At 39.1% G+C, this 22,417-nt stretch overlaps 1 protein-coding gene across 2 annotated transcripts in view; it reads right to left on the bottom strand.

The window, feature by feature from the left end:
- Window positions 1-22,417, bottom strand: part of CBWD3 (COBW domain containing 3) — a 950,215-nt gene that overhangs the window by 214,273 nt on the left and 713,525 nt on the right. For both annotated transcript variants that reach the window (XM_044064329.1, XM_044064328.1), the window contains one exon: window positions 15,008-15,064. In XM_044064329.1, the coding sequence (XP_043920264.1) occupies window positions 15,008-15,064 (57 nt within the window). The remainder of the gene's footprint in view (window positions 1-15,007; window positions 15,065-22,417) is intronic.

Genomic DNA, 22,417 nt, shown 5'->3' with positions numbered 1-22,417 from the left:
TATCCATTATCTGTAAACTCCTAATAATAAATAAATACATCTTCCCTCTCCACCCAAAGTTTACTCCAATGGAACTAAAACATGGTGCTAATGCAAATAAAGAAACGTCTTCAGTAGTTATGAATCATATCCAGCTCCTTAGTGCAGAAGGACAGAGTGTAAACTGTGAACCAAGTCATTAGGGATTCATTAGCAGCTCTGTAATAGTTGAAGCTACACAGAGAGGGACATGAGTCAAGGGCATGGCCTCCTTTGTTCTCTCAGGGGTTTGAAGATGGCACCAGGTGCTCAAGAAGCACGTGTAGAATTGTGATTTCTCCAGTGGCGACAGGGTAAACCATTGCATGTGTTTTACAGGAGATGGTTGGGTAGCTTGCTGACAGCAGTCCCCTTTATATCTTCCAGATATCATTAATAAATCTTTGTGTTGCTAGATGCCAGTTATATATTAACCACTTCTGCTGATCAAAATATTGGGCCCACATAATCAAATATCCCACTCTATCTGATATCTCCTCTCACTCTTCTTTCAATGTCATCATCAATTCTTTCGGAAGCCACACCCTGCAAATACTGAGTTGTTTAACCTTCACTCCTGAATCCAGTACACCACATAGATTTATTGGTTCATTGGATGATACTAGGCTATTACAAATAAAGCTGAACTCAAAGCCATTTGAATATTAGAATAAGTAAAGGCAAGTTACAAGTCAAAAATATGTAGCATGAGTAAACGTGTCTGCTTTAAAAAAACTATACTCATATTCTTTACAGTTAGGAAGTGAAAGAGAGGAGAAGTAGAAACAAGTGGGATAAATAGGTACGAATATTTTGGTATAGCAAGTTTTCATGCATGACTTGTGCTGCACATTTTAATGGTCTACCATGGTGGCACAGCTACTGCAGTTTACATGCTTGAAATGCAAAGCACTGATCACCACAAGCTAACTATGAAGATTCAGCAGTACTCACTAAATATTACTACTCCACATCACGTCAACTCAAAATAGTGAAAATATCCATTTTAAAAGTAAAAACTCTATGCAGAAAATGTTCACTAATACCCCTGACAGAACAAGGGATGGTTAAAGTCAACATACACAACACACACACACACACACACACACACACACACACACACACACACACACACACACACACACACACACACACACACACACACACACACACACACACACACTGCATTAAACATTACTTTATCATAACAATGGCAGCATAACTGTTGGCAAAAACTAGAAAAGCACAAGAAACCAAGGGTATGTCAAATTCCAATAAACAGTCTTCTACCTGCAAGTTTTCTATAACTGCGTAAATATGTTGCATTTATGACAGCTGATGCAAATCTCCACTTAGCATTAAGCTGTGCAGTGATAAAAAAAGGAAGAAATTAGTTCCATCAAGATCCCTCAAACAGCAACAACAGACAGTCTAACACTACTCCACCCACCATAGATTCAGCAAACAGTATTTTACTGTTCTTCAGGTTTTAAGACTTTAACAAACCCCCCACAGTTTACAGTACTGCTTACTGTACACCCATCATCTTACTCGATGCCTGGGTGCTAGACTCAACGTATTGTCTGCCTCAATAGGCTTGCAGTTTAAATTTCCCATGACAAGCAATACAAAATGAACTGAATATGCCTAAAGTATACTGCGTTGTGACCATAATAATGAAATGGCATAGATATGCGAGGTGAATGAACTGTGCAAAGTAAGGAAGGAGAAGCAGGAAAACAGTGCAGAAGATTTTTTGTTGTTCTGTAATGTGATCGCTTGCAGTTACATGTTAGAGTTATGATCGCATTACAGAAGAACATATGTATGATGGCAGTAAAGTACATTGCTCCCAAAAAAAAAACAAGATGGGAAATGCATAGTACAGGGCTGAAACACTGGCATACATGACCGTTAAAAGTAAACCAACCAATAGGATATTCTACAATAAACTATACTGGCACACACGGCCATTAAAACTAAAGGTGCACATAGATATCCTCAACTTTGACAAATAAAGAAGGAGAAGCTATAAACACTCAATACTGATTTTTGGTAAGTTCTGTAATGTGATCACTTGCAGTTACATGTTAGAGTAACGATCGCATTACAGAAGATTTGCCTTACAAAAACATGCTGCCATATTTCAGGGCATACGCAAAACCTAGTGCTTGTCATTTGGTAAGATTTAATAAATAAAATCACTATTCCTTCAACCAACCAACAGGATATTCTACAGTAAACTATATGGCCAAAAAAAAAAAAGCAAAGAAACAAGATGGGAAATGCACAGTACAGGGCTAGCACAGTAGCAGACATCAAATTAAATGTGCACATATAGATATCCGGAATGAATGAACTGTGCAAAGTAAGGAAGGAGCAGCAAGGAAAACAGTGCAGAAGTATTTTTTTTTTTTTGGATTAATTCTACAGCTTTTCAGCATGACATGAAGTGGAATGTATTTGACAAGCATCTTGCAATCTTCTCACTTTGGTATTATCTTACTTGACTTAGAAAGGCAGATCATCAGTGAAACTTCCTGATGACAACGGTCAAACCGGTGTGATTTCTCCAGTAGCAATCCATACACTCTGTTCCCAGAATAAATAGATGGATCCAGTAGCAGGTAAAATCTGCAAATATCAGCAAAAAGAAAGGAACTACCTGCTGCTGGATCCTCTATTTATTTGAGGAAAACAAAAGAAAATTAGATCAGGGGTGGAGGTGTTATGCAAGTGGTGGCTTGAATTGCAAAATCCGACTGGCTGCCGCCACTTGCTCAATCAAAGACTTACAAAGTCGATTTTCTTGTAAAACTTTTATGTGACCAGCATGTAATGCACACTGAATTATAACTATACAAGGTAAATAAGTATGGTTACGATTTAAGCATGTTTTACACTCAGCACACTTAAAAATCTACATTAAAGTTTCACGCGCCAGTGGAAGGCACTCAGGGGTAAAAACTTGAAATTCCTATCGCCTCATAGTGTGCGCGGATGCAAGCACTGAGGTGTCATGAGATGGTAGTCGAGGTTAATGAGTTAAAAGTGGGCCAAAACATGGAAGATCTACCAAAGGAAGCATTGATGACTGATGCTTTAAAGGGCTCTGCAAAGTCACACAAGTGCATCCAGACATGTCTCCTAATGGCTATGCCTGAACCCGTGGCCCATAAGGAACCTTCAGCTGCATGAAAGATTAACCTCATGGACACATTCGATATAGATTGTAGGGTATCCAATCATGAGAAATAAGTTCTCTCTTCTTCCACTGACATGGAACCAGGGGTAAAGTTAGACAGTTCCTTAATTAAGTCACTCTGTAATCTAGTGAAATGTACAAGGTAGTTAAGTGATCATAAGGCAAACGTCACTGAGGCATAAACTCACTTCCCATACCTTTTCAATGTCCTAGATTCTCTATTAGGGGCTGGACATAGGAGCTCTGCTCAGCCACCTCTTTTTCTGGTGGCTGCCACAACAACCATGGCATTCACAGGGATTCCCTTACTCCAATACAATATGCCTGTGGGAACTCAAATAATCTTGTCTGGATGCTTGGGGATCAGCTCTACAGTGTCCAGTTCCTTCCATGCCTGGCAGGAGGCATGATCTATAAGCTCATCTATTGGGGGATGGGGGGAGACTAAAATGTAGATGTGCCAGACCCGAAGGCTTCTAGGAACACCAAATCCTTTTGGTAAGGGATTTGGGAAGACCAACCACCTTTTTGGTGCAGAATTTCTAAAATGTCTCCAAAGGAGACGTTTTCGGGTGGAGATCTGGGGGACCATTCCCCTTCATCAAAACTGTTGTCGTTTGTCAAGGATTCCTTAGGGGAATCTGTGTGCCTTCTTTTGCACAACCTCTTAAGAGGGACCTCTTCAGTGAGGTGCTTTGGAGAGGTGTCAGAAGATGCAGAGGACTTCCCTAACTGGAACTAACTGGAATCTCTTATGGGCTGGCTGCCCCGGTGGCATAGGATGAAAAGACTCAGTCACAGGATCCAAAGAGGGAACAGGAAAAAGATCTGAAGAAGTAGGATTCAAGACTTCTCTTTGGTGAGAGAATACCCTTTCCACCACATCGAAGGCAGAGGGACCAGGCGAATCAGAGGCCAATCTGACTGGAGCTAAGACTCTCGGATCAGACAAACCAGGGGCCTCTCCAACATTCTGATCTGACAGAGGAGTCAGAAACGAGCTGTCCAGTGCAGAGGTCCTGATGGGAAAAGATGGCTCTGAAGCTTCGGAGTCAAAGTAACTTCCTCGGATCTAATGCTACAGTTCTCAGACATATCCTGCTCAAAAAGAGTGAGAGCCAAATGGATTAGGGAAGAAGCTGGAGTCGAAGACAAAAGTATCTTCAGATCTGATGGTTCGACTCTTGGAGATCTCAGATCTAAGGGCTCCAAAACATAGGGTCAGATCGGAGAAAGAGTAATGACTGTATGCAAGGGAAGTAAATGGCTCTTCGATCCAATGGAAGATGGAGACTGTAAGGCCCCCATCTTGATCTGTGTTCTGGGGAATTTTCTCATCATTCTATCCACTTCTGCATCGCAGACACTTCAGGAGGACCTGACCTGAACAGGAAATAGAGGGAGGTCAAAAAGATTTTCTTGGAGTCTCCTGAAGAAAATGAGATATTAGCTCAGGGGATGCTGGCTTTGGAGAGAAGTGGTTGCTTTGGAGCCAGACTGACGTAGGAGCAACAGTCTCCAAGTGCATGGAAACTTTAGTTGGTGCCTCCGATGTAGAAGTGGATTTGGGAGACCATACAGGAGAACACTTTCTATGCTCCCTGGGCTACAAAGACTTAGATTTCTGAGATGGGGTTTGAACCCCTGATGTAGAAACAGTAGAAGAAGGCTAGGCACAGAAGCAGGTAAAATACATTCAAGCACCAGCTTATTTTGACAATCACTAATGGCTCTGGTGTTAAAGCCAGCACAAAGAGAACAGGCAGTAGCAAGGTGGAAAGGACCTGGGCAGTAGAAGCACTCCTTGTGGGCATCAGGGTTAGGTATCTTGTCACCACAGGATGTGCTCTGTTTAAATCAAGTAGGCTTGTCAGCCATAGCTGAGAACTCAGACCAACTGACAAGAACAAAGACAAAATTAAAGATGAAGTTACCGACAAGACTTTTCAGTTATACTAACCAAAGTTGTACCAACAATGGTAATACTAAGAATACCTTGGAGAAAAGGTACAGAAAAGAAAAGGAAAGAAACAGAAAAAAAAAACAATGATGGTAAAAGTAGACCACCAAAAGATGGCAACAAAGCTCAGCTAGCCTAGCTGGTAAAGAGAAGATACTATAAAAGTTATAGACATGGAAGAAAATGAAACTGAGATTTTTACTCACTATCCTAATAGCAACTAGATATAGAGGCTCAAGAGAATGCAATTCCCAAACCAATTGTTTATAATGGCAAATGAAATCTGAGGTAATGCAGTGGTTGGGGCATTTTGGGCAAAGACAGAAGCTCGAGAGTCGGATCCTAGAATCTAGAGATAAGTGGCTAAGTCGGATCCAAAGTCATTTGTTGAGCAATGAATGAAAATGACAACATCAGATCAAATTTTTGTTCTTAACCATATTTTTATAATACATGACATATACTGCATGCTTTTAAGTAAAGCTTTTTCAGTTATTTTTGTGTGTAATAGAAATACTAAAGTAAAAAGGTGCCCCTATTTTTTTCCTTCTTTCTTTCCTCTTGTTCAGTTTTAAAACATGTAGGCACTGTGGTGTAAAAAGAGAAGACCTGAACAAAATAGCACAATATAAGAAAAATTTATGTGCTTTTTCTTACTTTTGCATAGGAGAATGACTGGATTAAAGGCCCTTGGCTTGATTTAATAACACGTTTTAAGGGCAAGCAAACAAATAAAGAAATACTGAATATAATGAAAAGTATTCCTCTAGCACATAAATTTTCACAGAGCGATGTGGAAGACTTGTGGTGAAAGGCAGCTGAGTTATCTGGTTCTCAGGTTTCTATGAAGCCAATCTTATAAGGGGCAATAAAAACATAATTTGTTTTTTCCTTCAGTGGCTAGGAGATGTTTTCTGAAAGCATTCAAGGCATTTTCCTACAGCTGGGAGAGGAATAAAGGTAAGACAAAATACAGACAGCACTTAGTGAAAGTAGAAGCACAGGTTGTGTCATGCGTCTTAGCATGGATAACCTTCATTACAGGTTAATTCAAGCCTGTCAGAGTAGATGTCAGTCTGGGATAACTGTCCCTATTAGGAGGGTTAAACCTCATTATTTGAATATGTGCATGGTTTTGTGCATTAGTATTAAGATAATAGGTTCTGGTTGTGTGTTTTTTTTTGTTTGAGGATTTTCCTTAAAATAAAAAAAGTCTTGTAAGATCTTTTAACATGCTGATTAAATATAATCAGATAGAAATTGATAATCTGATATCTGAACTTGATGAACTTGATAAAATAATTAGAGCAGATGTTTCTTTTGATACAGTTCAATATGACATGATTAGAATATATAATAGTATTGATCAATACATTATCAAATTAAAGAATGCTAAAACAGAAAAAATTGAAAGAGACATTAAACAATACGCAAATGGGATAGCATATCCCAGACCTCCAGGTGGATTTAATAAGAAAACCAAAACCTATTCTTTAAATCAAGCTTATAGATCTGACCCTGCAAGAGAAGGCCAATATGAAGGGAATCTACATAATGATTTGGTATATGATGATGAATTCCCTGAATTAAGACGCTCTGAAAGGCTTAAAAATAAAATTCCTTATGGTAACCAACAATCGGCGGGGTTTCAAGGTGCCAGGCCCAAAGACAAAAAATGGAGAACATAAGAATGCATAATGGTTCAGATATTGACGAGAATGGACATGAAACGATTATGCAACAATGTAGTAAGAGCCTACATAACAAGTTACGACAAGTCATTATGAATAAATCTGGTGACTTTAAAGTTTATAATTTTACTCAAATTGATTTTAATCAGGAAGTTGCGAATTTACTGTCAAAAGGCTTTTCATTTGTTCCTTCTAATACATTTGATGTTACTTCAACTATCATTGATATGACATTGTTTTTAAGAAAGATTAACTTTTCATTTATGTTTCAGGATTCAATGTATAATGCATCACATAAATTTAATATATCAAGTATATATAATCCCCCCTTGCATCCTAAACTTTTAATGTACGAAAAAATGTGCGAAAGTCAGTTAAGGAATTTAGATAGAATTAATAAAAAAACAAATTATCCCTCAAATGTAAGTAAAGATGAATTAGAAATTTTAAAATTTTTACAGAAAGGGAATATAACAGTTATGAAACCAGATAAAGAGGGAGGGGCAGTGATTATGGATGTAGATTTTTATAATAACAAAATGGAGTTGATCCTAAATACGGATACTTACGAAAAGGTATTCTTAAATGAGTTGAATTGTGCTTATAGAAAGATTTTTTTACAGATTAATGATATGTTTTTAGATAAACGAATAGATATTAATTTATTTAGTTATCTTAATATTCTAACACCCAGGATTCCGGTGTTTTTTGGTAATCCGAAAATGCATAAAAATATAGAAGATCCCCCCCATGCGGCCTCTGGTGGATGGGAGAGATTCCATCACGTCAGCATGTGCTAAGTATGTTGATTATGAATTAAAAAAAGTTATGATGAAAGAAGAATATATCTGTAAGGATTCCTGGACATTCTTAGAGCACATGAATCATATATCGTTTGATGCCAAAGATGTTTTGGTAACAATAGACGATGATCTATATACAGTTATTCCCCATGATATTGGGCTTCAATGGATTAGTGAAGTTTTGTTTAAGTCTTCTGTCCAACAGGACTTAAATAATCTTATAATTGAATTAATTGAATTAGTATTATATAATAATTATTTAAAATTTAATAATCAATATTATATCCAAAAGAAAGGGGTCTATGGGATCATCATGTGGTGGAACTTATGCAAATTTAGTTATGATGTCCTGGGAACAGACATTTATTTTTAATAGTAAATATAATAATTATATTAAATCATATCATCGGTTTCAGGATGATATATGTTTAGTCTGGAGAGAGAATATAGATATTTTAAATGAATTTTTAAGTTATATCAATGAAACCACAAACTTTTTCAAATTTACGTGGAATATTAATTTGGATAAAATGAATTATTTAGACATTAATTTGATGAAAGATTATGAGGCAAAAGTGTATATTTCCTTGATTTATAGGAAAAAAACATATTCTAATGGCTTCCTTCATTATACTAGTGCACATCCTGAGCACCAAAAAAGATCTGTAATTAAAGGTCAAATGGTGAGAGCTGCACAAATTATTACAAGATATTCAGATTTCTTAAATGAATGTGAATATTTAAGGAGAATGTTTATTAATAAGGAATATCCAATGTGGTTAATAAACAAATGAATTTTAGAAGTTATTGAAAAAAGAGAAAATGGTCATTTTAAACCAATTTTGCAAGGTAAAAGTGAAGTTGTCACTGATGCTGCAAGTAATGGAGATTTAAGTAGGTTTGACGATAGAGAGACTACCATAAGTTTAGATACATCTAGTAAAAATAAGAATACTAGAGTAGAAGAATTTTCAAAAGCCTTAGTTATCACTTTTCACAAGATTATCAAATATTAAAAGAAGTCTTTCATAATAACTGGGAAACCGATTTGGAGATGCCCAATATAAAACCATATAGGTCAATCTCCAAAAATAGTTTATAGGAAAGGAAATGTTTTAAAGATTTATTAAAATCTAATAATAATATAGGAATGTGTAAAAAAGTGAAGAGTGGAAACTATAGATGTGGAGCATGTAAATGGTGCTTTAAAATTCAAGAAGGAGATAGTTTCACTATACGTGATAAGAAGTATTATATTAAAAAGAAGTTTAACTGTAAATCTAAAGCAGTTGTTTACCTTGCAAGTTGTAATTCTTGTTTCTCCTTTTACGTAGGAAAAACTGAGAGAACACTCACTCAGAGAATTTATGAGCATGAATATGCCATAAAAAATAAAAAATTAAAAACCGCGCTAGCAAAACATGTAAATGAATGTAATAATCATAATTTTAATTATATGGTAATAGATGAAGTGGAAATAGAAGAAAGAACCCAGTGGAACTTAATTTTAGAAGAAAGAGAACTTACCTGGCAAATTAAATTACAAGCTGATTGTATGCCAGGCTTAAATGAAAGAAGTTCTATAGGGCCAATTTTAAAATTAAAAGCATTGACTCGTAATAAAATTCAAGATTAATTTAATATTAGATTTTAAGTATTTTAATAATGTTGAGTGTATATGGAGGAAGCTGTGTAATAATAATATATGTTATATGATAATTTACTATATGGAATATATTAGTTGTGACATTTTATTATTTAATATTTAATATTTAATAATTTATAAATGTTAAGGGTTGGAGAAGTTGTGATTTCATGATTTATATAAAAAGAATTATCTAAATTATTAGTTTTTAAATTTTTATATAATATAATGTATTATTACTGTCTTTTTAGTATTCAATTGCTGTTGTTTTAAGTATTCCTTGAATTGTATTTAGAAATTCTATTTCCCATTTTTTAGCTACTGAGCATGCTCCAATTTGAATTTGAATTTTCTGTGAAGGCTATAAAAGGAAGTGATGTAATAGATGTCTTTTGTCTGAGGAAGTTTAAAATATTTAAACGAAAGCGCTCACATTGAATTCTATTCTTGTTTTTTAAGTGTTTCTATTTGGCGTTTTAAGTTTGTCGCAAGTTTGTTCGAAGTACGTTTTAGCTGTACAAGTTTTGTTTGTTATTAAACAATATTTATCGTCTAGCTGGTGGCTTTTCGTCTATATTTGTTTATTAGTTTGGTCGTTGCTTATCTTGTAAGATGTGACATATGTTCAGATGGATATGACAAGACACAACTGTATACAAGATCAACCTGCCAAACATTAGTGTATGCCTGTAACACAGAAGCTGAAACCAGACATTTAAAAAATGCTGTTACACATAATAGGTGGGAATAATAACTTCTTATCTTAAAACTTTTCATATTATCTTTAAATGTGAATGGCCTCACAGATATATACAAAGAATAAAGAGTAGTGAACTATATTAAAATGCATACTGCAAATAGCTATACTACAGGACACATTTGGATAGAACTGAGCATGAGAATTTAATAAAGAAAGGATTTCAGGATGGGTATTCAGTGGAATATCTGAGACAAAGGAAATAAAGGGAGTACTTACATTAATTGGAAGAGGAGCTCCATAGTGATAGAAGAGAAAAAAAGATAATATACTGGCAGATCTGTAATACTAAGGGGCTAATGGCAAGGGAGGAGATTTACACTGACATGTTTTTATATTCCACCTAAAACTGCTACAATGGAGCTTAAGAAAGTTCTGGGAGAAATAATCAGCTTTCAGCAGGGAATATTACTTATAGGTGGGGACTGGAATTGATTTTCGATAATGAGGATGTATCTGGGGGCCTAGAAGGGAAAATATAATAAAACTGGGTTGATGATTGAAGAAATGTATGAAAAAATTGGTATGGAAGATGTGACTTCAGTGGTAGAAGTTGAGAGAGACTTTACATATTATTCACCAAGGTAAAAACCCTGGCCTAGGTTTGAGAAAAGTTACATTTCACACGACACGTGCAATTAATTGATTTTTTTTCAGTTAAATGCACATGTTCCTGTGAAATATAACTTCTGGTGACACAGTGGATAATGTCACCTCACAGCAAACTCTTCCCTGGGCCAATTCTCAGCTGGGGTGCCTTCTGTGTGGAGTCTGCATGTCCTGCCTGTGTTCCTGTGGGTATGGTCCAGGTGCTCCAGTTTCCTGCCACATTCCAAAGACATGTACTAGGTGGATTACACACAAAAAATTGCCATAGGTGTGAGTGTGTGTGATTGTGTGGTGTGGAAAAACTACCACCCAGCAGTGTGAACCTTGGCTCTAGATGATTGTCACGGACACCTTGACTCCATGTGCAAAAATTGATAAAAAGGGTTGTGGATGGACAGATGGATGTCCATTTAACTGAAAGTTTTGATCCATATCCAATAACTACGATCATGTGCCAATAATAACTAAAATAAAAATGCAGGGTAATGAAATAAAAATGAGACACTGGTGCTTCCCCACTTCTTTGTTAAACAGAGAGGAATTTATGGAATGAGTAGTGGAAAATATTCAATAGTTATTAGGGAAGATTGAAATATCTTCAGAAGTTATAGCTAGTGACTGGGATTAAATGAAAACAGAGTTCAAGAATAGGGTAAAAATTAAAGAAAAAGAGAAATGGTTAAGAAGCAACCAGAATTATTTAGAGGGATTGACAAAGGTTAAAGTATTGCAGAATAGGGTCGATCTCAAAGAACAAGTGCAACTGCAGAATGCTAAAGAGAAAATAGGGGACTACATTAATATGACATTGGCAACATTAATATGACAATGATGATCCAGAGGGAAGCAGAATGTAAGAAAATACTACTGTTGTTAGTGGGTCTTAATGCAGAGAAAGCATTCGACAGAGTAAGCTGGGATTTTATGAGTAGGGCAATGGAAGCATTTGCATTCCCTGATAAAATTATAAGGTAGATTAGGAGGATATACGAGGGATCAGAGTCGAAAATGAAAGTGTGTGTGTGTGTGTGTGTGTGTGGGGGGGGGTCCTCTCTGATAAGTTTTGTTTGAACAGAAGACCCACGTGGGGATGTCCTCTTTCCCCTTTATTTGCATTATATTTAGAACTACTGGCAAAGAAAATAAGGGACTCAAAAATTCAGGAATATAATCGGTATGGTAGTCAAGAAAAGTTGGCTTTATTTACAGCTGATATTATTTTATACCTGATAAAATCAGGAAAGGACATTTCAGTGTTGTGGAACATTCTGAGACAGTTTGAATTGTTTTTGAGATACAAAATTAATGAAGATAAAACAAAGGCAAAAGCTGTAAAATATGTACCCACACAAAAATTGCTGCAGCAATACCCAATATTTATGCAGACATGACAAAATGTGGTGCTTAGGAGTATGGATTAAAAAGGATTCTGTTATGGCTGCTAAGGATATGCTGGAAGAGACTAAACAAAAGGTAATACAAAAACAGAGAAATTGGAAGCTGTTTTATAAATATGGAAAGCAAGAAGAACAAGCAGTGAAAATGTTTTTAGACTGTTTAGTTTTAAACACAGGTCAGGCATATTTTTATCAACCAGAGAAGAAGTTGTGGATAGCAATTACTGAAGAGTTGAAGGATTTTATCAGGGAGGGGAAGAGGACAAGAGTCAAGTGGGATAAGCTGTTCCTTCCAACAGAACAAGTTTGTTTGGGATTACCTGATTTGAAAGGATATTTTCAGAGCTACATGGTTAAGACTCTTATACGTAGCATAAGCAGAAGGCTATAATTCAAAGTCGAAATGCATGATGATGAAATAGGAAGAAGCTTAAGAAACAACGGGAAACTGGGATTTTTGATTCAGATCCTTAAGGAGAATAACAATAACCATACAGAATATTATATTCATAAAGTAGTACAAAGAATTCCAAGAACCAAATCAACATGGGGATGAAGAAATTCAGATTCTGCTGACAGGGATAACTGCAATTAGTGGTACAGAGAATGGGCAAGAGGGGAGAAAACTTGCAAAGGAACCAAGGTATTAGGGGCAAAAAAATTAGAAGGGGAAGAGGCCAAGAACTCATTTGGACTGTATGCTAGAGACTGCCTTCCCTATCAAGGCTTGAGATCAGACTATAGGCAAAGAGAAAGAAATAGGGGGATCCTAAGCAAAAGACCAACATCGGTAGAGTTTCGAATGGAATCTATAAGATAAACTAATGTTAAAAAAGGGATAATTAGTAGGGCATATAAAATATTGCACGATAACTATAGGAATCAATCAGAGGAAGTTAGAAAGGACTGGGAAGAAAGAGTGGACAAGCAATTTACAAAGAAACAATGGGGGATATACGCATGGCTCCCAAATATGCAATAAAGTCTAGGAGATTCAGGATCTTTGCTTGGAAGTGGTTTTTATACCCCAAGCATACTCCAAAGATCTCTTCCTCAAGTAGATTGCAAATGCTGGAGGTGTGATGGAGAAGAAAGAGGTAATTAGGAACATATTTTGGAGCGTAATGAGTTGGCAGACTTTAAAAATTCCCTGTAAACTACTCTATCAGTAATGCTAGGTGAGCAGATTGGTGTAACTAAGGAAATTATTTTTTGAGCTGTGATACTGAATTGTTATTGTCTAGACATAGTATGGCCTTCCTGAGTTTAATTCTGGTGGCTGCCAAAAAAAAAATCACTAGAAAATGGAAATCAAGTGTAAACGAGCTGTACTAGAAGTAGTACATATAGTAACAGAGAGGAAACAAGTGGAAGTTGGATCTTTAGAAAAGGGTAGGAGAAAATTACATAGAAAAAATAGGAATTGTTGGAACAATACATGCACAACAATGTTTTAGAAGAGGAATGAGGTTTAAAGGAAGGCTGAAACTGAATAAGCTTTGTAATGTTTGACTGATAATGACTGTTAAGATTATAAGTAATGTATGTTTGCAACTGAAAATAATGGCAATATGGTTTGTTCCCATTTATATAAATGTATAATTGCCTATGTCATAAATGATAATTTAATACAGATGTTTCTTGTTTAAAAAAAATATGCTGCTGCTGGTTTGAACTTATGCCAGAGTTGGTCCATCACAGCATCCTTATGCCTCACAGTTTTATTCACACAAGTTGGTGTTATGAATGTCCCTTCTACTGCAACTTATTTTAATCAAGTTTATTACAGTTTAGCAATTCTTGAACCATACCATAATTTTCATCCTGGAACTTTTAGAAGTATTCAGGTTTTGCACAAGAAGAAACTCTGCATCTACTGTATAATTATGATGCTAATATTGCTATGGTCTAGAAGACCCCTAAACTGCAGAAGTCCAATCACTCAGTAAAACTGCACCGGCAGGCAGTTTTAAGAAGATAGATGTAGGTATTCTGATCAAAACATCATCAGACTTCTATAGTGCGTCATCAGATGCTAACATGTATGGTAGATATTGCCACATTACCCTCTTGACTCATCATTTGCACAGATCAATTTTCCTCCTCCTCAGTATATACCTTTCTTATTCAAACCAGTTTGACTTCTTACAGTCCATCACTTTATTTTTAAATAGGTTTAAAATCACTGTCTGACTGTAGTGGGCGACTGTAATGAAGTTTTAAATGAGGTAAATGACAAAAACAGGTACAAAAATTTTGAACTCAAATGTCTGCAGGGCTATTCTGTATATCATGAAATGTCATAGCATAACTGACCCTTTTTTCTCTCTCCAAAAAGTGCAAAGCCTTCTTACTGCCCTAGTACTCAAATACATGATATAGAATATATTTCTACTTAATTTCAGATTTTCTGTACCTGATTTTAACTGACTGTAATATTCAACCAAGATACTTTTCAGACTGTTCTAAGATACAACCATTCAGCTTAAAAAGACTTGAACTGGACCTTGAGCCTTAATATTTTAGCAACCTTTAAAAACCTTAAACTTTGTGAGTCACTAGTAGAGGTCTACTTCCCATCAAAATCTTGACATTTAGTGTACATCACTAAAAGATGAGATACGGGGTTGCTTTATAACAAAAACATCACTCAAAGTCCAGAAGTCAAAAACAGACTGAATAGTTATAATTTATTTTATTTATTTATTTATTTTACTTTTGTTTACCAGGAAAGTCCGACTGGGATAAGACCCATTTTTCAGTGGAGACCCAGGAAGAAAAACTCCACATCTAGAGATTATACAAAATATATACTAGAAATTATACAAAAAATGAAAATAAAAATACATATTAGTACTCTTCAAAATAATAAAGCCTTGTTTGACTTCTTCAAATATGAAAGCTTTCAACAAAATACTGTACCTTTGTTCATCAAAGCTGTCATAAGCATGTAAATCTAGAACATCAGAGAGGTCAACTCTAGAAGGAAAAAATGAAACAAGAAATATATATTAGATTGTTTTAGGGAGAAAGCACATGGTCTTGAGAGAAAGTGATGGCAAGTAAGCACAGGTTAGTTTCAGCACCTACCACAGATGATTACTAGGTTAATTACCCCTGGGGGCTTTTTTTAAGCCTTGACATGCTTCCAAGTTAAAATCAAATCCTGTGCCTTGTGTCAGTGAAGTAGACACCTTAACCATTATTCCCACCCAAACCCATTTTATCCAAAATGCTCCACTCCTTCTCCACTGCTAAATTATGGAACTCTCTCCCACAAACTCTAAGAACCACTAGCAGCACATCTCTCTTCAAAAAAATCCTTAAAACAACATCTGTCATCACAGTGGCTATGCTCATGTTCCAGTTCCTCACACCCCACACCCCATAACTTAACTTTTTCTTTCTCCCACTACCTCCCCTCCTCTTCACTCCTTCTCCATCTTACCTACCGCCTTAATCCTGACTAGTAATCCTTTGCTGCAATTACTTATACTAGTAGAATCAGTAGATAGTCTTATCTATGACTGTATTCCCTCATTGCCCAATTTTACTTTTGTTAAAAAATATATTTCATTGTCAGCTCTTGTTCTTGTATTTATTGCATTTGATACATTTATTTGTTGTTTGTATAAATCACTATGCAGCTTTTCTCCCCAGGACTCCACTGAAAATGGGCACTTTTTGGCCCAGTGGACCACCCTGGTAAACAAATGCAAATAAATAATACATAAAATAAAAAATCAAGTCTTTAAAAATTCTTGTGAAGACAAAAATATAAATGCATGTCATTCCCATAATTTCAAATCTTCAAGGGTGAATGGATAAAAATGGATGTCTTGTGCAGAACTATTTTCCTGTTAGCAGGGAAAGATCTTGATAAATTTCAGTAATGTTGACTTTCAGGGACTGCCTATTAATTCTAGCAAGAACCCTCCTTTTGACTGACACTGAATAGCTGTGTTCTAGCGGCCAGCCCCACTGGTGTAGAGGGATAAAGCTCCAACACAGATTACCAGAGTTCAATAGGTGGCTCATGTGCCTGCTGGAGCTGTCAGAGGAATGAGAGGAATGGAGCTGTGCCCACTCATTTTTCTTAAGAGAGAGGGATGAGGTGCACATCTGGGGCACATAAGGTGCACTAATTTCCTATGTGGAGATCAAATAAACATGAATGTTATGCTCAACCTAGGAGGTGGGATCACTTGGGGGCTTATGTCACTCACAGAAGTGAGCTAGAATCTCATGCTATGCCTACTGCATGTCCTCCTATTTGAATATTCAATTGGCATGTGTGAGGATTAGGGATGCAAGTAGAAAATTTCCCTGATGACAACCTTAATGACAGCCTCTCAATGGCTCTCACCCCATCAAAGGAACAATTGATTTATTATGGGAAAGGGGTTGCTGATGGTTGGCAGCCACTAGGGGGTGAAAAAAAGAAGTTATGTCTTACCACAACGTTCCATCTATATTGTTGATCCTTGTTCAGTCATTACGCATGGGTATCGGTTTCCAAGCTCGGAACCGAGCCAGCCATTTTCCAAGATTGCGTCAGCTTCAAACTGTCGAGCTAAATTCTTACCCACAATTCCTCTCTCCCTGTTACCTCAGATTGAGTTTGCAAGTTAAAGAAGGTAGAGGCTACCTCTGATCAAATAACCTAAGAAAACTGGATGGTGAGATCCACTAGAAACCATAGGGGGGGGGGGTCGTAATGACTAAACGAGGATCAACAATACAGATGGAACGTTATGGTAAGACATAACTTCTTTATCTGATATTGTTAATCCTCATTCATTCCTTATGTATGGGACAGAGTCCCTAGCTACCTCTATTCCTGGGAGGCCCTCATGGAAGGACATTCCTGAGCACTATAGAACCAAAAGATGCTCTTCCCCTGGAGGCCAAATCCAATTTGTAATGATTGATGAAGGTATGAGGCGAAGCCCAAGTTGCAGCTGCACAGATGTCATGTAAAGAAGCTCTGGCATGGAAGGCAGCAGAAGTTGCCACTGACCTTGTTGAATGAGCTTTCATGGTAGTAGGCAACAAGATGTTACGTTGTGTGTATATAAAGTTCACACAGTCCTTCAACCATCTAGCTAATGTGACCTTAGCAACAGCCAATCCTAATTTAGGTCCTGAAAAGGCCAAAAATAACTGGTCAGATTTACGAAAGGGTTTAGTCCTGTTTAGGTAAAAACAGACTTCCTGTGTATATCAAGGGTATGTAGGCAATACTCTCCTCAGTTTGAATGTTTGGGAAAGAAAACTGGCAATTCAATGGCTTGATTAATGGACATTTCAGAGATCACTTTAGACAGATATGATGGATTAGTTCTCAGAGACACTCTATCTCTATGAAAAATCAAGTATGGACTTTTGATACATAAAGCTTGAAGTTCAGAAATACGTCTGGCAGAAGTAATAGCGACCAAAAACAAGGTTTTCCATGACAAATATTTGAGGTCGCAAGAAGAGGCTGGTTCAACTAATGATAAATCCCATGGTTAAATAGGTTCTCTAAAAGGTGGCTTCACATGATTCACACCTTTTATGAAGGTCTTCCACAATTTATGGGACATAAGAGAGGAATCTTGGACACCCTCATGAAAATTAGAAATTGCAGCCAAATGAACTCTAATGGTAGAGGCTGAAAGACCAGATTGAAACAGGTTGGCCAGATAGTCTAGTATTATCGGCACTGGTGCTGAAAAGGGGTCTACTTGTTTATCTTTCAGCCAACAAGTAAATCTTTTCCACTTGCTCAGATAAATAATTCTAGTGGAGGACTTATGAGAAGCAATGAGAATATCACGTACTGGTAAAGAAAGATCGTTCTGCCTAGCAATCAAGGGAATTGGAGTAGCCAAGCCGTTAGCTTCAGGCTGTTCATTTTGGGATGAATCAGGTTCTGTGGGTGTGAGATCAACTCTGGGATTGGATGAAGGATCCATGGTCAATCTAGTAGGTGAGGCCAAAGGAATGGGAACCAAACCTGTCATGGCAAATATAGTGCTATGAGGATTACCTTGCTCTTCAACTGCCGGGCTTTCTTCAGAAACTGGGGAATGAGAGGAAAGGGCAGAAATGTGTAGAGAAGACCTGAGGGCCAATCGTGGACTAGAGTGTCCCTGGGTGACTGCCCTGGAGGGGGAATCAGGGCGAAGTAGTTGCTGCATTTGTAGTTAGCCGGGGATGCAAAGAGGTCACAGCAAGGATGGCCCCAGCAGTGGAAGATCTCCGCCGCTATCAAGGGATTCAGGGACCACTCGTGAGGTTGCAGAATGCACCTGCTGAGTCTGTCTGCTATCACATTGGAATTCCCGGGAATGCGCGTTGCTAGAAGAAAACGGTTGGTAGCCATCGCCCATTGCCATATCCTCATGGTCTCTCGACAAAGGGGGTAAGATTTGGTTCCACCTTGCTTGTTGGTGTACCAGACCACCGCCATGTTGTCTGATTGAATCGCAATTGTCCTAGACGGCAACAGAGGATGGAATGTTTGCAACGCCAGAAGCACTGCCCTCAGCTCTATAACATTTATATGCAGATGGGCCTCCGATTAGGACCAAGTGCCTTGGACTGTCTGCCCCTGACATAGCCCCCCCACCCCATCAGGGAGGCGTCCGTGGTCACTGTGGCCTTGGGTTGCTGGGGGGAAAAGGGGCGAGACCATTGAGAGAGATTGTGTGTCATCCACCAATTTAAATCCTGTTTGCACCTGTGGGTTACTCGAATCATGGCTGAAAGAGGATGCTGAAAAGGATACCATTGGGTGAGCAGTAGCCATTGTAGAAGCCTCATGTGAAACCTGGCCAGGGGAACAATGGTGATGGAGGCTGCCATGGAAACCAACAGCTATAGAACCGAGTGAGCCATGGATTTTTCCTTTGCAAGGATTGGAATTAGTTGTTGCTTTATCCTTAAAATTCTGTTCTCTGGAATAGCAGCTCTGCAGGTTTTTGTGTCCAAGATAACCCTCTATGAATTCTGTTGACTGAGATGGGGTGAGATTGGATTTCTGCCATTTTATGGTTATGCCTAGCCTTTGAGCAGCGAGGAGAGAGTATGCCAGGGCTTTTTCCAGTAGATGTCTGGTGGGGGTGGAAATGAGCCAGTCGTCTAGGTACCGAAACACTTGGAATCCTTGAAGTTGCAAGTGAGCTGTGACAACAGCCATGCACTTTGTGAACACTCTGGGGACTGTAGAGAGTCTGAAGGGCAGTACTCTGAACTGGTTGTGACTGGCTCCCGCACAGAAGCGCAGAAATCTTCTTGACAGCCTGTCCACCTTTATATGGTAATATGCATCTTGAAGATCTATAGAGCACATCCAATTGTCTTTTTCCAAAAGCGGGAGGATAGACTGTATAGTGACCATCCGGAATTTTTGTACTCTCACAAACCTGTTCAATACACTGAGGTCCAAAATTGGTCTCCAGTCCCTGGTTTTCTTTGGCACCAAAAATATTCTTGAGTAGAATCCGGATCCTATCTGGTCTGGAGGGACTATTTGGATGGCTCTTTTTCTTAGCAACTTTTCTATCTCTAGTGCTGCTTCTTCCCTTTGACTGGGTGTAACGTCGGGAAGATTTTTTGAAGGGACGGGACAAAGATCGAAGGGGATATAATAACCTCTGGTTATGATCCTTTGTACCCAAGAATAAAATCGGTGGTGATGGTTAGCCAGGCAGAAGGGTACAAGGAGAAATGTCCCCCAACCACCTCCAGAGGAAAGGAGTTGGGCCGCTCTTCAGTAGCGCTGGTAGGATTGACCAGGGAAAGAATCACTGGAACCTTGGTTACGCGGTCCCCCTCGGCCCCGAAAGGAGCGTCTTCCCTGTGAGTTTCCCCCTCTGCCTCTGGGGGAGAACTCGGCCTGTGTGTCATGGAAAGGACCCTGAGATTTCTTGAACCATATCTTCCCACTCTTTTGGTTTCGGGAGAAAGCACATTGAGGGGAAGAATAACAGACACCTACGGCAGAAAGGGTCTTACAGTCTTGTTCACATCTGGCCAGTGTGCTTTTAACTTTGGGCCCAAACAATGAGGAGGGCTCAATGGGGGTATTAAGAAAGGAAGACTTAAAAGGTTCCGCGAAGTTGCACAAGCGCATCCAGGCGTGTCGTCTCAAGACCGCAGCTGAATCCGCTGCTCTAGCTGCTCCTTCTGATGCGTGAAATATCAATCGTATAGAGGAGTTAGATATAGACTCAATGGTGGCCAGCTGAGAGGCCACTTTGTCATGGACCTCATCAGACACTGCACCAGCCAAGGTTTCAAGAGCTCAGAGACCAGATCTCTTTGAAGCCTGGTAAAATGTGCCATACAATTCAGGGACCTGATAGTAAAGGTCGCTGAAGCAAAAGTGCGCTTCCCTATTCTGTCCAGGGCCCAGGACTCTCTGTTAGGTGGATGGACAGTCTGGCTTTCTTCATCTGTCAGATCCTTTTTTGTTGCAGCTGCCACCACCAAAGCATCTACAGGAAGATCTTTGGACCAATGGGGATCTGAAGCAGGAGGGGACAAGATCTTATCAGGCCTCCAGGGAATAGCTTCAACAGAATCAGGGGCCTTCCAAGCACGCTGCACGATGAACTTGACAAGTTCATCGGTAGGTGGAGTAACCCAGGAGGTAGGGGGCCGGGTGCGAAAACCCTGCAGGAACACAGATTCCTCAGGGATCAGATTAGAGGGCTTCCAGTCACCTCTCTGTTTCAGGATTTCAAGGATATCGCAAAATGATAACTCAGAGGGTGACCGAGGGCTTCCCCTTCATCGAAATCTGTGTCTTCGGTGACAGACTCCTCTGTGAAGTCCATGTGCTTCCTCTTACACAAACTTTTCCGGTGGACCTCCTCAGTGGGAGAAGCTGGGGAAGACAATGGAAAAGGGGATTCCTGAGGGAATATGTCCTGAGGCCCTTGCACCCGGTGTCCGCTAGGTGCGACTTGTGAAACCAGTGTACCAGAGGAGGGCAGAGGTATAGACAGTCTGGTATCGCCAGCAGCAGCGAAAGCCTTCTCCATCAGTTGGAAGGCTGGTCCACCCAGAGAGGAGTGTATGTCGAGGACAGGGGGCACTCCTCCCCTAAGTAGCTCAGCCTCCCAACTCGGAGTCCCTGGATGGCTGTGGAGCAGCAAGCTATGCGTATCACAGCTGACATCCTGGGTCATAGCAAAACTTTCCTGCCATGAAGGCAACTGCGGTTCCTTAGTGAGATCCATAAAGGGAACCCCAGAAGGGAAAGACTGTACTATATCCATGGACTTCAAAGGCAATGAAGGAGGAGAATAAGAAGGTGTCTTTGGAGATGGGTGATCACCTCCCAAGGAAGGATAGTTCCTGGTGGGTGGAATACCTCTGGCCAAGAATGCCTGGTCCACAAGACGAAACACATCATGTTCAGAAAGACTTCTTGTGGACCTCACAGAGACTGAGGGAGAAACAGGCCTGTCCACAAAAGAGGCAGACTCGGTGCCCATCTCATCTGATCGCACCGAGGACAACGGTGCTGAGAAAGACTGAACTACTGTAGTCTGCACTGAAGAAGTCATCAGTGCCGATGTCATTGTCTGCACCGACACAGGGTTCAGTGCCGAAGTGGTTGTCGGTGCCGAAACTGGAAATGACAAAACTGGAGTCAGTAATAAAGGCCTCAGTTCCGAGGAAGATTTCGGAGCCGACGCGGTCAAGGTCTGCACTGACTGAACGGTCAGTGCCGATACATTGGTAAAGGTCTGAACCAAGGAGCCCCTTGGTGCTGATATGTAGAAGGCTGCAAGAGAGGACGGAGCCGAAATCACTAATGCAGCCGAAGGCCTGGGCACCGAAAGCACTGGGGCTGACAGAGAGCTCCAGAACCGAAATTTTAGCCTTTTTAGATTTTGGTTGTTGAGAGTACCCAGCCGAGGATGAAGGCAAGGATTTAGCCTTAGAAGAAACATCCATTTTCTTATGGGCTTTAGGAGGGGTTGAGACCTCTGACACAGAAACAGCCTCTGAATAGGGAGATTTTAGAAGTCCCTTCAGTATCAGCTTATTTTTCCTTTCTAACAAAGTTCTATTAGAAAAGTTTTCAAATATAGTACAAGGTAGTTCAACAGATAAATGGGAAGCTCCCAAACAATAAACACATAACGAGTGTGCATCAGAAGTAGGCAGTTTGTGTCCACAATCAGAACACCGCTTAAACCCCGGACTACCCTTTTTATCTGCCATATTAACAAATAGAAAAGTACCAACAATGGTACAAGAGAGTACCTGAAGGTATGAAAAAGAAAAGGAAAGGGATTACCAATGATGGTAAGGAGAAATTACCTCGCG

Source organism: Protopterus annectens, chromosome 2.part2 (genome assembly GCF_019279795.1).
Source record: "Protopterus annectens isolate FY-2018-M chromosome 2.part2, PAN1.0, whole genome shotgun sequence".
Classification (NCBI taxonomy): domain Eukaryota; kingdom Metazoa; phylum Chordata; order Ceratodontiformes; family Protopteridae; genus Protopterus; species Protopterus annectens.
The sequence above is the reverse complement of the archived record's forward strand: the minus strand, read 5'-3'. Positions and strand labels throughout refer to the sequence as shown.